We start from the raw sequence: 13,763 nt of genomic DNA, 5'->3' as shown, positions 1-13,763 counted from the left end.
AGCTAATAGGTAAATAGAACAGAGATGCAGACGAATCTGTTGTGCAGCTTTCTGGTTTAAATAAATCGATGCAAGATCTCATTCTTATGAACTTTCCGTACCACCTTAAGCCATGTTATGATGCTTCCCGTAATTGAAGAGAGTTACTCGTAAGAGCTTGGTCCTCGTGAACCACTGTGCATGATTAAGTGCCCACATATACATTGCACATTATAATGACAATCTGTAGTTTGAATACACACGTGCATCGTGTACGTGACTACTCGATACGTGGTTTAGTTGTTGTAGTAGTAGTAGTAAATAAAAAAGAAAAAATTAACAGGCAGTTTTCCATCTCAGGGCTTGTATCGAAGTGTTAGTGTTTGTACTGTAGTGCTTATCACGATAAACGATAAGTGTTAGTTCTTGAATATGTGTTAGTCTAGTGTATCTTGGTGCTGTGTCTTGTGACAGAATTTTCTGCACAGGACCACAAATGCGGTGTCCCCACGGACGCCTGAAATGCAGCAGAGGACAACGTCCCCCAGTGTTCAGAATCTGGCGCCGCGTGAGTTACCTTGGAAAGGAAGCTAAGGGTACAGAGAGAGAGAGAGACAGTGAGAGAGAGAGAAATGTTTGGAAGATCTTTATTTGATAGCAGTTTACATCAAATAAAAGCGCACAAAGAACTCATACACGCATTCTAGGTCTAACAGAATGTTTCCAGAGATATTCAAAGGAAAGTTAGTACGAATATGTCACTAATTAGAGATGTTTGTAAAGCGAAATAAATGAAGCTAAAACATTTGAAGCCCATGAGAAAATCATATTCACGAATACAAAAGTAAACTGCTTTTAACATGGCACATACAGTTATCGGCATATACGTCTCTAAACTTTGATAGCGTTGCCATTCTTTCTCCGCTGACTTTCATCTCTATAAATGAGCAGGGAGACGTTCCCTACTTCTAATATTCACATAATCGCTGCAATAAATTTACACCGATGCCTTGTAAACATTGCATTTCGCAGAGCAACTTCAGCTACTTAAATCATGATATAGTTTCTTTTTTGCACTCGTAGAATACAACATTTCTAGCACTGCCATTCTTTTAGAAATGGGAACCACACGTGAAACAGCAAGCTAGGAATTATGTCAAGGAGTAGCTTATTCACTTTCTGGACGGTCATTTAGCAAAGTGTGCCCAGACCATGAACGCTGAAACCTGCGAAACATGATATTCTTCTGCTTATCACGAAATTTATAATACCTGGATGTTAGTAACTTTATTACCCCTTACTATCAACAGATATGTATTTCCTCAAACTATTTTTAGGGTATCCAAAACAGTAGATAAGTAGTTATAGAAACAGACTTTATCCAAATAGAATCATTGTTTTCTTTTGTGCTGATATGCCATGTTGTACTGATAAAATAAAATTCATCTTCAGGTAGATCATCTCCTGTTACAGATAAATGAACAACAATGCCATACATATTTCTGAAACTATTTAAAATCACTGCAGTGGTTAATAACTCCACATCATTCCATAATCGTAACGAAAAATAATAGATATTGTGTGGTTCCTTGAAGCGAAAGTCTCCGACAAACTAAAATTCGCTTACCTGTTCAGATTCACAACTCTAGACTCTGATGTATCAACCAATGACATTGTGATCACCTGATGAAAGAGACATACGCCAAGTGATGTATGTTGTCAAAAGTCCTGTTCAACGTATGAAAGAATTCTCAACTGTTCATGATACTTGGGTGAAAGTTTTCCAGTAAAGGAATGAGTGTGAAATCTGGGGACAAGGATTGATTTTTATTGACAAAAAAATAATTAAGCATTAAGTAAAAAGACTCCATTTGTATTTCAGTTTGTTTCAGCAACATATTAAGACATGAAGTTTTGGACAAAACAAAGGCTTCACTAACATGTCCAGAAGCCTAAATGGAACCAAGCGTAAATTGTTAAATAACTTAAAATTCAGTTTTTTATGAAACCACTAATCAAACATACACCCTAGAAAAGAATGCAACACTTAAATGGCGTTCAAAGGCTCTGCACACTAATTACAACTTTTCCTAATAATAAATTTTTATCATGTACAATAAACAGTACATTTCTATTGGACTAGATCAGCAGGCCACCCACAAGGTCACTTCAGTGAGAATGCCCCATATACATGTTAATTCAATGGATAAATTCAGATCTATAATTAAACGTGTCACTGTTACTTATATATTAAAATCATATAACCCAACATAAAACTACTGATGATATTTTAGCTAATTTTGCATTTCTAGGTAGGAATCACTGTCTAGTGTTAAAGAATTTCAGTTACTGGTATACAACACGAGAAACATATATGTAGGGAACTGTGCAGTACCACAATCAATTTACAACACAAGAAACAGCAAATACTACGAAAATATATTTCTTATAGATTCGTTATTAATGCATACCTGTAAGATTTCAATTGCAACACTCAATCCCAAGTTAAAATTAATATTTTTGTATATTTTTTAAAAAAATAATTTATTTATTTTATTAATCAGATATTCTGATTAGTAAGATGTTTGATCAAAATTGTGAATCAGACATGCCACACTAGTTTGTAAGTTTTATTCTAAATGTTAACAGAACACATACTAATGATGGTGATACTGTTACAGTAACATTAAAATTATTAAAATGTTTTGCACTTATGAACAAACCATTCAGAATATTGAAGAATAAAAATGTTTCACATGGTTTCAGAGCTTTCTTGTATATTCACTAACTACAGCTATATTTAAATTCAACATTTACCCTATCTATATTACACACTCATGTCAAATTACATTATATTTGCTCATAATCAAAAAATTTGTGCATATAAATAAGACAATCATTCAAATTGTTGAACATAATTAGGCAACCTAGATAACATGAACTTGGACATTCAACTCATGGAAAAAAGTACATTTAGAACTTATTATTTCCTAACATTTTCTTTCAGAATTATTTTTATTTACAGAGGTTGCCTCACTGATAATTCTGTAAGGTATCTTGAAAGTGCTGATGGAATTTTTAATTGACTGTCATAAACTGTCTCTTTCTCTTGTTGTTGTAAATGTTGTATTTCTAATAATCTGTCTAACCAAATTTGCGTTTGAAGACTGACATGAGGATATTTGGTGATTTCAGATGTAATTAGTTGCATGAAACTAAATTGTTGAACACAGTGTTCCATTACCAATCCCTGTGACTAATAACATGCTGTTTCAGCAGAAAGCTGGAATGAAATTGCAATCCTGTAATCATTAAACATCTCAGATTTTAGTTTTTATATATGAGATATAATGGAAGTTATTTGAAAAAGTATTGAGCAGTACAGAAGTCTTAGAGATTCATAATCAAATTAAATCAAAAGGAACTTTTTCTTGCAGTTTGAACAAAATTCTACAAACTTTGGAATCTTCAACAGATGGAATTTTCCTGCACATACAGTCACACACTGTAATGCCTTTATTTCTGTTGTTTTAAGTTTGGTTTCAGCGTCCAGCAGAGCATTAATAAATAGCATATTGGTTCGCTTAATCCCTTGAATTATATTACACCACAATTATTCCTGTTTACAATATTTCAGTCAACAACATTGGGCTTTTATTTTCCATAGTATTTGAAACGATTTACTCTTTTTGAAGACAGTGACATAATGAGCAGTATGTTGTATGAAGATACCTTAACAGCTAAATGACTCCCCAACCTATTAAGTCATTTTACATTGTTACATAATATTACACTCTGACAGAGGTAGAACATTTTCTCATCTTTTTTAAATTGGTGTATATATATATATATATATATATATATATATATATATATATATATATATATATAGTGCTAAGAACTGTGAAACAGAGATCACTTATAAGGCAATTATATTCATATGGCAATCACCTAACCATTCTAATAACAATAATACAAGCCTGAGTTGTTTATTTCAGGTAAATATATTTAATTAATGTATGTCAGTATCACTTTAATGTTGATATTTCAAGATAATACTCACTGATATACAACATTGTTAAAGAATTTTATATTTGTTCAATCCTTGATTTGCAATGACAAGTGAAATGTTACTAGATAATCAAGTAAGAAGTATTTATTATTGAATTAAAATACAGCAACATGGTTCCACTTATATTTAGAAGCCCACTTGCTTTCACATTTGTAAATGATGTCTAGATGTACATTGTACAGCATATCCTTTATATCTCTTCAGGCTCTTAAAATACTTATTTAAGGATGTAACAGAATTACAGTATCATAATATCACTTTAAGAGTAAACTATGTGTGTATGTCAGAAGTTGACAAGCATCACTGAATTCGTTGCAGAGTAACATATTGTTTGATAGAACCATTTTGATACTGTAAAGTTGTCTTAACATACAAATTCTCAAAGCTGAGGAGACAGTTTAATGAAGAGTTTAAGAGCACTATGGCATCAAATTTAATTTTTCATATTTTTCCACTTCAGTTTTTGTTTCAAAATAAATTTTCAAGTTCAATCTTAAAATTCCAGGTAAAAAGTATATCTTAAAAGATAATTCCTGTGTACACATTTCATTGAAGCACATTCATTACACTAGTCACAAAACAAAAAATGTTTTTCCAATGTAGTAATCAGAGTGATGAATTGTATCTGTGTCCAGTTACAATTGACTCAGACATTACCTGTTAATGAATATGTTTGGTAAAATGACATCTGATGGTGAGAATGAAACTAGTGTAAAAAAAAAGGTAGTGCAGATATTCCTCTCGTCAAGATTATTACATCTACAGCAACAAAGTTGAAAGAACATTTTGACATGTATGTTTTATTATTATTAACTTTATATCAACTGAATGAATGCTGGCGAACACATTAACATTTTAGGTTAAATGAGCATTTAGAATTTTTGGAGTTTCTGCATTCTTTATTGTCAGCCAGAAAGAATATTTAAAGACACCTTCCTTAGTGATGTAAGTACTTTCATGTTCAAAATATTCAAAATCATGTGAGATGCATTAGGCACTGTTTTACTTATTATGAGTGAATGAATGAAATCTCTGCTTGTATTAGATTTATATAAAAGTGATGAAGAAATGATTATTGGCAAGATGAAGCTACTTAAAGACCATAAAATATCTAGCAATTACAAATTGATTGATCTGTACACAACACATCTGTGTATGAATCTGACACATCTGCCTTAGAATATAAAGTTTTTCTGATGCAAAACTGCTTCTCAAAAGCTGTTTAGTAGAAAAAACTTGAAATTATTTTTGTGATACTAATGGAACACTCGAATAATGGGCATGAAACTAATACCAGGTTATTTATGGGATATGTTCAAAGGCTACTTTCAAATCATGTGTGCAGCTGCTGAATAAACGGGGAAACAAATGAATAAATATTGCTACAAAGCTGAAGAACTAGTCCCATCCACCTCAAAATAAAATCTAAAACCAGTGATTTGATTAGATCTTATTTCTTTCTTTCAAGTACCAGATGCCTATCACAATATAAAAATAGTTTACTTTTGAATACATTATGGGAGTGACAGTGATCAATGTGTTACAAATATTTACTATTAAAAACAGTCTTGATCACGATTTATTTATTAAGGTGGCCGTTTTCGACCACTACTGTGGTCATCTTCAGACCATTGAGGAGATACCTCTTTCTGCTGGAGAATCTCTAGCAGGAAGAGGTTCCCTCTCAATGGACTGAAGATGACTAGAGTCACCTTAATAAACAAATCGTCATCAAGACTGTTTTTAATAGTAAGTAAATATTGTTGCTTTTTCAATTAAAAGAGAAATGGATAAGGAACTCATATCTCTTTGAAGAGGACTGTACTATTGCTGGTGTTTTAAATAACCAACAGTAGCATTACTTACACAGTAAGAACTACAGATGTCGGTAATACATATGATGTAAAAAAGTGTCTTCTACAAGTCGCTACAAAGTCATCTGCAAGTACAAAGCACAGTAGCTTATTGAAAATACTTCCTTTTGTGAATCATGAAAATCACCAATTTCATTTTCAGGTTTTGCCAGTGTTTAGCTGTATGTGCAATGGTGACATCTTTTAAGACTGCTGGGTTCATATGGTCAGAGGTAAGGACATCAGTTTTTAGACAGTAAAAGAATAAAGCAGGTACCAGAGTCAAAGTGAAAATTGGCTTAACAATTTGAACACTAATTGCGGAATGTTCTCAACTGTGTATTTTGAGATGAGGAATCAACCATCAGAAATGTATATTTCACACACTTTTTACATGTATATAAAGTAAACAGGAAGGGAAAGAGATCCTTGTGCATCTTGTGTCGCCAGGAATATCAGTAAGAAGGTGTAAAAGGACATTCATGAGTCACTAGGCGTGGAATCAATGTTAAGAATTGTTTTCTTCAACTGTTGCTTCTGCAGAACAAGTGATTCAGCTGCTCTCTGATTCCACATTCATAAAGCTGTAGCTAAAAACCATATACGCGAAGTAGATGCTGCCTGAAACATATGTGAAAAACTCAACTATGTTATAGTTAGATCACCAAAAGGTCTTTTTATTTTGTAGTCAATTTCGGTGTCATTTTGCGCCAGTTTCTTTGTCTTTTTTAACTAATTTTGATGCAATTTTCTGTCACATGTTGTATTACTTTTTGCCAGTTTTACAACTATGTTTTGCTAGTTTTGGTAGTCGGTTCTGATGGTTTATTTTTGAAGCACTATATGTTCCTATTTTTGTTTTACTTGTTTCTCAGTGTTATGCTCAAAATGAAAAATGTATCTATCAATTATGTTGCATTTACTAGCATAAAAGGTCATATAAATTTACATTATTAAAAGAAACATTTATATTAAAACTCACTAAATCAAATGAATTAAAGCAATAAAGAAAAAATAATTTTGCAACCATACACTGTTGAACGTTTTTCAAGAGAAAGCATGTCATAACTTCAATGCTCTCTTCTGAGAGTTCGTATTACGAATCCATAAATACTTCATTGTTGTGTGGAAACATATGCTGTGAGTTTAAATTTTAACATGGAAGACAAACTTCCTTCAGCACAACACCAGACAACTGAGATTGGCCATATATTCCACTGGCATGAAAAGTTACGTTTCTACTAAATTTTGAAAGGATTTTTGTTCCTTCAAAAGATCTTACATGGCTGAGATCTGCAATTCTAGGTACACATAACGTATTCTTTGTCATGTCAGCATTATTAGATTCAATTATCATCCCACGGTTGAAACAAGAACCTAGAACTGTGAACACAGACTTAATACATTGATCTTTAGCCATAAGGGTTGTCAGGGTAATTAGAATGGGCAGCCCAGAGCTTTTCAGATTTTCCTTTAACTCACACTGAAGTATTCGTACTTACATATTTCTCAAAAGATTACTGGTTAAATCACCAAAAATGCATTTTCCCGAAGTAGTAATAAGGCACTCTTAATTTTTAACTATGAATACAGACAGGCAGCGTTAAATTTATCGATATTTTTACATAACAAATTGTATCAAAAACGACGCGGCTTTGAGATATTTTTATCATGGTGCATACACCAAACTGCATGTTTTTGTAGTATGAAATTGCACATACGAAAATCACCAAACACAGCACTTCAACTTCACACACACACACATACACACACACACACACACACACACACACACACACACACACACACACACATATATATATATATATATATATATATATATATATATATATATATATATATAACACTGACTATATTTATTCTAGGTAAGTTTTATTACTTTATGACTGAAATTTGTGATGGCAGCATGACCTGTCTCATAAGCCAGGGACTACAGTAGATTGAAAGCAATCAGGCGTCAATTGGTTTACGCGTTTTCAAAACACAAAGTGCCGTATCTAGTGTTTTTGCTATTTATACTTGCGTGTTAAAGCTAGTTTAATTAATGGACTGCATTAAAGATCTCTTGAAGAGATACAGACTTTCTCTCATAACTACTGAGTACCACAAGCTGCTTACTACTACTGCATAACGTTGGCCGCTTCCGTTCTTTGTTCCATTCATTTCTCAATAGTCATTTATATCTTTGCAGGAAATCGTCTGCAAGTAATAGTACTTTAAAATGTTTTTTTTGGCTATCGTACCTTGGCTACTTCGCCATGCTGTCTTTGTTTCGTTTTATTCCAGTACGTTTTGCACCAGTACATCTTTACCCGGCATTTATTGTTCTGATTTTATTTCAGTGTGTCAATTATCCTACACACTTAGGGACATTTATTTTCCTGGCGAGTGTTGATTTGGAATCTGACAGAATGATGTTATTGTTGTTTACGGTATATACAATACAGAAAAGAACTTCCAGGATTGCTTGTTATCTTTTACGAGTTTAATTTTTTTACTATCTTTCCGTGTATCATCCCAATATACACCTCAGCCCCATCCTCATTCTTGAGCTCTGTCTGTATATATAAATGTAAGAAATCATATAGAACATGCCGAGAAATATTGGTCAAAATAGAAGTAGGTTGTAAATTTTAGTTTGCCAAATTGTATTCGATAATTACATCTGTCTCATGTAGAATCTAGGCGGCGTATATCTTTTTATTACTTACATCGTATTTTTAACTACATTGTGTGTAGCTCAGAACACGTTTTTTCTGTATCTCTTTCCTTCTTTAAATCATTTAACTCACCTAACGTGTGACCGCATAATGTCTGATTCTGAGCTTTCTCTCTAACTCATGCCACTCCGTGCTGTTAACCAAACGATGTCATATCAGACCCTCTTAAATCAATTAATAAATCTGCTAAGGATTTTTATGAGTTAAACAGGCCACTGAAGATAAAAAATTGTGTGTAGATCGCTATACGATAAAATCTTAAAGGCCACTAAAGAAAAAAAAAATGCATCTTGGTATTCTTCTTAACAGTTTTAGGGAGAACAATAAAAGGCGGAGGGTACTGTACGATGAGAATACACTGAGTCATACTGTAGTAAGAATAGTAATCCTTAATCCACGGTACCGTTTAATGTGAGATAATTTGTCTGCAAGCACTTAGAGCCGGCTAGTGTCAAATAATGTAAAATTGATGCCAACAAACAAAGAAACTGCAGCAATTGTAGAAAGGCAAACGTTGGAATGTGTTGCAAGAGAGGCAAATTAAATGACTGTGGATGATTAGGAAGAAATGTTCTGAGCTGTCAGTTAGTTGTTTGAACAGTATGTGATTGACTCAATGGTAGGTGTAAGCAATTATAAAAGAAAGCGAAATTCCATAGACATCATTTCATATTGTACAAGACTGCCTAAAATTGACTTCTCATTCCTCTGGAAAACAGCCGTCGGACGTGTTCACGATATCCCAGTCCTCCTATCTAAGTGTCAGACATCACCTACAATTTTCCTTCCTGCTAACTGAAAATTCTCTATTACCATAAATGACAATGGCTTATCATCTTCTTAATCACGGGGTGGCCTACAGTATCTGCAACAAGCTGGGGTGCCCAAGCAGCTGTGGGGCGCCACCCGGGGTTTCTTCACGAGTGCCTGTTCCCTACCTGAGGGCATAAGACGAAGCAGTCTCAGCAAGTCAGTGTAGCCGTACCTCCGCGCGAGATCGTAGGGCGTCTCTCCCTGAGCGTCTTTGGCATCCGTTCTGGCTCCAGCCTCCAGCAGCGCGCTTACAGTTTCCAGCGAGCCTCTGGAGACCGCGCGGTGCAGTGGGCTGTCTCCGTCGTTGTCCCTCAGGTCGTGCCGAGCCCCGGACTCCAGCAGCAGGCGGACAGTGGGGATGTTCCCCGTGCGCACCGCGTAATGCAGCGCCGTGGAGCCGGTGGAGTCAGCGGCGTCGATGTCGGCGCCGGCGGCGATGAGGGCGGCGCTGAAGGCTGGCGGACGCCTGGCGGCTGCGATGTGCAGCGGAGTGTTCCCATGCCTGTCACTCACGTTCGGGTCCATCCCCGCAGCCAAGTAAGCGTTCAATAGAGTTGTGGTGCCCCTTATAGTCCCCCAGTGGAGATGCGTCCACTCCCCGGGGCCTGCCTGAGTGCTCAATGGCAAAAGCTCCCGCACCGTCTTCACATCTCCTGCCTGACCTGCCCTAATCAAGTCACGCATAATCTTGTTGACATTTCCTCCGTGGATTTCCATCGACTTAGCAATGTGCAAATGACCATTTTCCGTTGCTAGCTGCATGGCAGTCTTCCCATCTCGATCTGTCTCCCTCAAGTGGGCTCCATATTTTAACAAGATGAGCACAGTGTCTGCAGCACCCACCGATGCTGCGGCGTGCAGTGGTGTCCGACCGTTGCCGGTTTTGCAGTCGATATCTGCGCCTGCATCGACGAGTACACGCACCACTGCGACTCGTCTGTGGGCGGCGGCCACGTGCAGCGGCGTCGTACCTTCTGCGTCCAGTCTTACCTTTGCTAAAGAGGGATCAACTGAGAGGGCGTACTGCAGAAGATGTAACAGACCTGCGACACACGCTGTCCTCACTACATCTGTTGCCGAGTACACATTCTGGAGCTTCCTCCTTGTTGCTTCCAAATATCTCAGAGGGACGCCTCTCTGGAGAAACTTCTCGACCCACGTCCAAGCGCATGTTTCCTCAGCAAAGCGTAGGGGCGTCCATTGTCTCACTTCTTCTATAGACAGCTGATCCTCTGATATCTCCATCTCCCTTGTGAATCTGAAAAATAGAATGCAAAATAATGACATCTTTTAGCATTTGCTGTTCCCTATTCACATTATTATATCATCTTTATGGCTATGTTGAAGTCAGTAGGTAATTTCTTTCATTTAGTAAAGTTACTTGCGAGAAGGGCTCGCAATTTGCAGCATTGTTTCCAAAGTAGATCAGGCTCCTTTGGTTTGGAGTCGAGCAGAGGGTGTCAGCCAAAGGCATCGTCGACTCTCTGACAGTCTGGCTGCGGATTTATACTCATGCGTTATCGAGTGGGCATTTGTAGTACTTTCCTTCATAGATTATGGGTGCACTACACAACTACTCCAGTAGAAGAGTGGCTGTGGAGTGCATATGGATGTTGTTTAGGTAGGCGGTAGTTTTGAGGTTCTGAACACTTGCCAGTCGATGTGCAGGAAGAAAAGTCATACCTTGTACAAAATAAAGACATTGCGACTGTCAAAATTTTGTCAGTTATTTGTCGAAATATTCGTAACAAGGTTCCTGAATTTAATGCCCTCCAGGAAAGTGCTCGGGCTCACATTATTCTTGGGATCGAGAGATAGCTGAAACCCAAGGTAGAAAGCTCTCAGGTATTTAACTAGTCATTGAACGTATATGGGAACGACAGATTAGAGGCCATAGAAGGTGGACTGTTCCTCGCAGTTGACAAAAATATTGTCTCCATTTTGGTCGAAATTAAGTGTGACAGTGAAGTTATCTGGTCGCTTATAACGGGACTAGGCGAAACCAAGTTAATTGTTAGACGTTTTCACTGGTTACTGGATTACGCTGTAAGAGTTCTAGAGTTATTCAAAGAAAGTCTACTGTCAGTAGCGCCTAAATATCCAGACCATGTAATACTGGTAGAGGCGACTTTAACCTAAGGACTATAGACTGGGGCGTCAATGGATGCATTGCGTGGGTTACAGACTGACAGTCTTGCGAATTACTTGTGAACACGTTTTCTGAGAACTGTCTTGAGAAGCTAGTTCGACAGCCCATGCTCAGTGAAAATAACTACAAGCATGCTACACATTATCGACAGCGTCAGTATAGAGACGGGGATTAGTGATCATGAAGTCATTGTAGCAACTACGGTTAACAATGTTCTAGAAACAGCATTTCACTTAGTGAACTGACGTCATTTAGTGCCAGTACGATGGACGTATAGCAATTATGGGCGAAGTTTAAAAAGATTATAAATAGTGGTCTGGAAAACAATGTGCCTAGTATGTGGATTATGGACTGAAAAGACCCGAAATGGTTTAACAACGAAATTCGTAAAATGCTCAAATAACGACAGGCAAAGTTTACTAGAGATAAGTGCATCTGTGGAACAGTCTACGCGCGATGCATACAACTGCCACCGAGAAGGTTTCTGGTTCTATGTAAGATGGCTAAGAGTGTCTAAGGCTTCCGTCCAGTGGGTCGTTAGCCAGTTTGGTTTGGCAGTTGAAGATAACAAAGTGAAATCTGAAGTTTTAAATTTCAGGTTTAAGAAATCGTTCACACAGAAGAATCGTACAAACAATCGTACAAACTTACCGCTATTTGTCTATCAGACAGACTCCTATACGGATGACATAGTAATAAGCATCCCTGGCACAGAGAAAGAACAGAGAATGTTGAAAACAAATACGTCGTCAAGTCCGGATGGAATTCCGATTCGGTTTTACAATGAGTACTCTAAGGAATTGGCTCCTTACCTAGCTTGCATTTATCCCGGATCTCTCACCCAACGAAAAGTCGCAAGTGACTGGTTAAAAGCGCAGGTTACTCCCTTATTTAAGAACAGAAAAGAACGGTCCCACAAAATTACGTGCCAATATCCCTTACATCGATTAGCTGCAGAATCCTTGAACACATTCTCAGTTCGAATTCAGTAAGTTTTATTGAGACCGAGAAACTTACGGGCATGAAGCAGAACGGCTTTAGAAAGCACCGCTCGTCCGAAAGTCAGCTTGCTCTTTTCTCACATGATATACTGCAAACTCTGGATAAAAGAAGACTGGCAGATTCAATATTTCTAGATTTCTGGAAGTAATTTGATACTGTTCCCCAGTGGAGACGTTTAACCGAGGTACGAGCATACGGAATAGGTTCTCAGATATATTAGTGTCTCGAAGACTAATTAAGTAATAGAATCAGTATGTTGTTCCCGATGGCGAGTGTTCATCAGAGACAAGGATATCATCAGGAGTGTGCCAGGTAAGTGTGTAGGACGCTACTGTTTTCTATATATATAAATAATCTGGCGGACAGGGTGAGCAGTAGTCTGCGGTTATTTGGTGATGATGTTGTGGTGTACGGTAATGTGTCGAAGCTGAATTGCTGTAGGAGAAAACAAGATGGTTCAAAATAGTTCAAATGGCTCTGACCACTATGGAACTTAACATCTGAGGTCATCAATTCCCTAGAACTTAGAACTACTTTAACCTAACTAACCTAAGAACATCACACACATCCATGCCCGAGGTAGGATTCGAACCTGCGACCGTAGCGGTCGCGCGGTTCCAGACTGAAGCGTGTAGAACCGCTGGGCCACACTGGCCGGCAGGAAACAAGATGACTTAGACAATGTGTCTAGTTGGTGCAATGAATCGCAGCTAGTTCTAAATGTAGAAAAATGTGCGTTATTGTGGATGAGTAGGAAAAACAAACCCGTAATGCTCAAATACAGCATTAGCAGTGTTCTGCTAGACACGTCACGTCGTTCAAATATCTGAATGTAACGTTGAAAAGCGATGTGAAACGGAAAGAACATGTGAGGACTGTGGTAGAGAAGGGGAATGGTCGACTTCAGTTCATTGGGACAATTTTGGGAAAGAGTTGTTGATCCGAAAGGGAGACAGCACTTAAGACGCTAGTCCGACCTATTCTTGAGTTGTGCACTAATGTTTCTTGTCTGTACCAGGTCGGATGAAAGAAGACATCGAAGCAATCCAGAGGCGGCTGCTATATTTGTTACCGTTAGATTCGAATAATACACAAGTGTCAAGGATATGTTTTGGGAACTCAAATGGGAATCCCAGGGAGGAAGGCGACATTCG

The 13,763-nt window shown here is 37.3% G+C and overlaps 1 protein-coding gene across 1 annotated transcript in view; it reads right to left on the bottom strand.

Annotated features, from left to right (window-relative positions):
• Positions 1-6,457: 6,457 nt before the first annotated feature.
• The window catches only part of LOC124594168 (ankyrin-1-like), a 71,672-nt gene continuing 64,366 nt past the window's right edge, over positions 6,458-13,763 (bottom strand). Inside the window, exons 3-4 of the mRNA XM_047132524.1 lie at positions 9,584-10,716; positions 6,458-6,525 (exon numbers count right to left, since the gene is read on the bottom strand). Coding sequence (XP_046988480.1) covers positions 6,458-6,525; positions 9,584-10,716 — 1,201 coding nt within the window. The remainder of the gene's footprint in view (positions 6,526-9,583; positions 10,717-13,763) is intronic.

Source organism: Schistocerca americana, chromosome 2, assembly GCF_021461395.2.
Source record: "Schistocerca americana isolate TAMUIC-IGC-003095 chromosome 2, iqSchAmer2.1, whole genome shotgun sequence".
Classification (NCBI taxonomy): Eukaryota; Metazoa; Arthropoda; class Insecta; order Orthoptera; family Acrididae; genus Schistocerca; species Schistocerca americana.
Note: the sequence above shows the minus strand (reverse complement) of the source record. Positions and strands in the feature narration are given on the sequence as shown.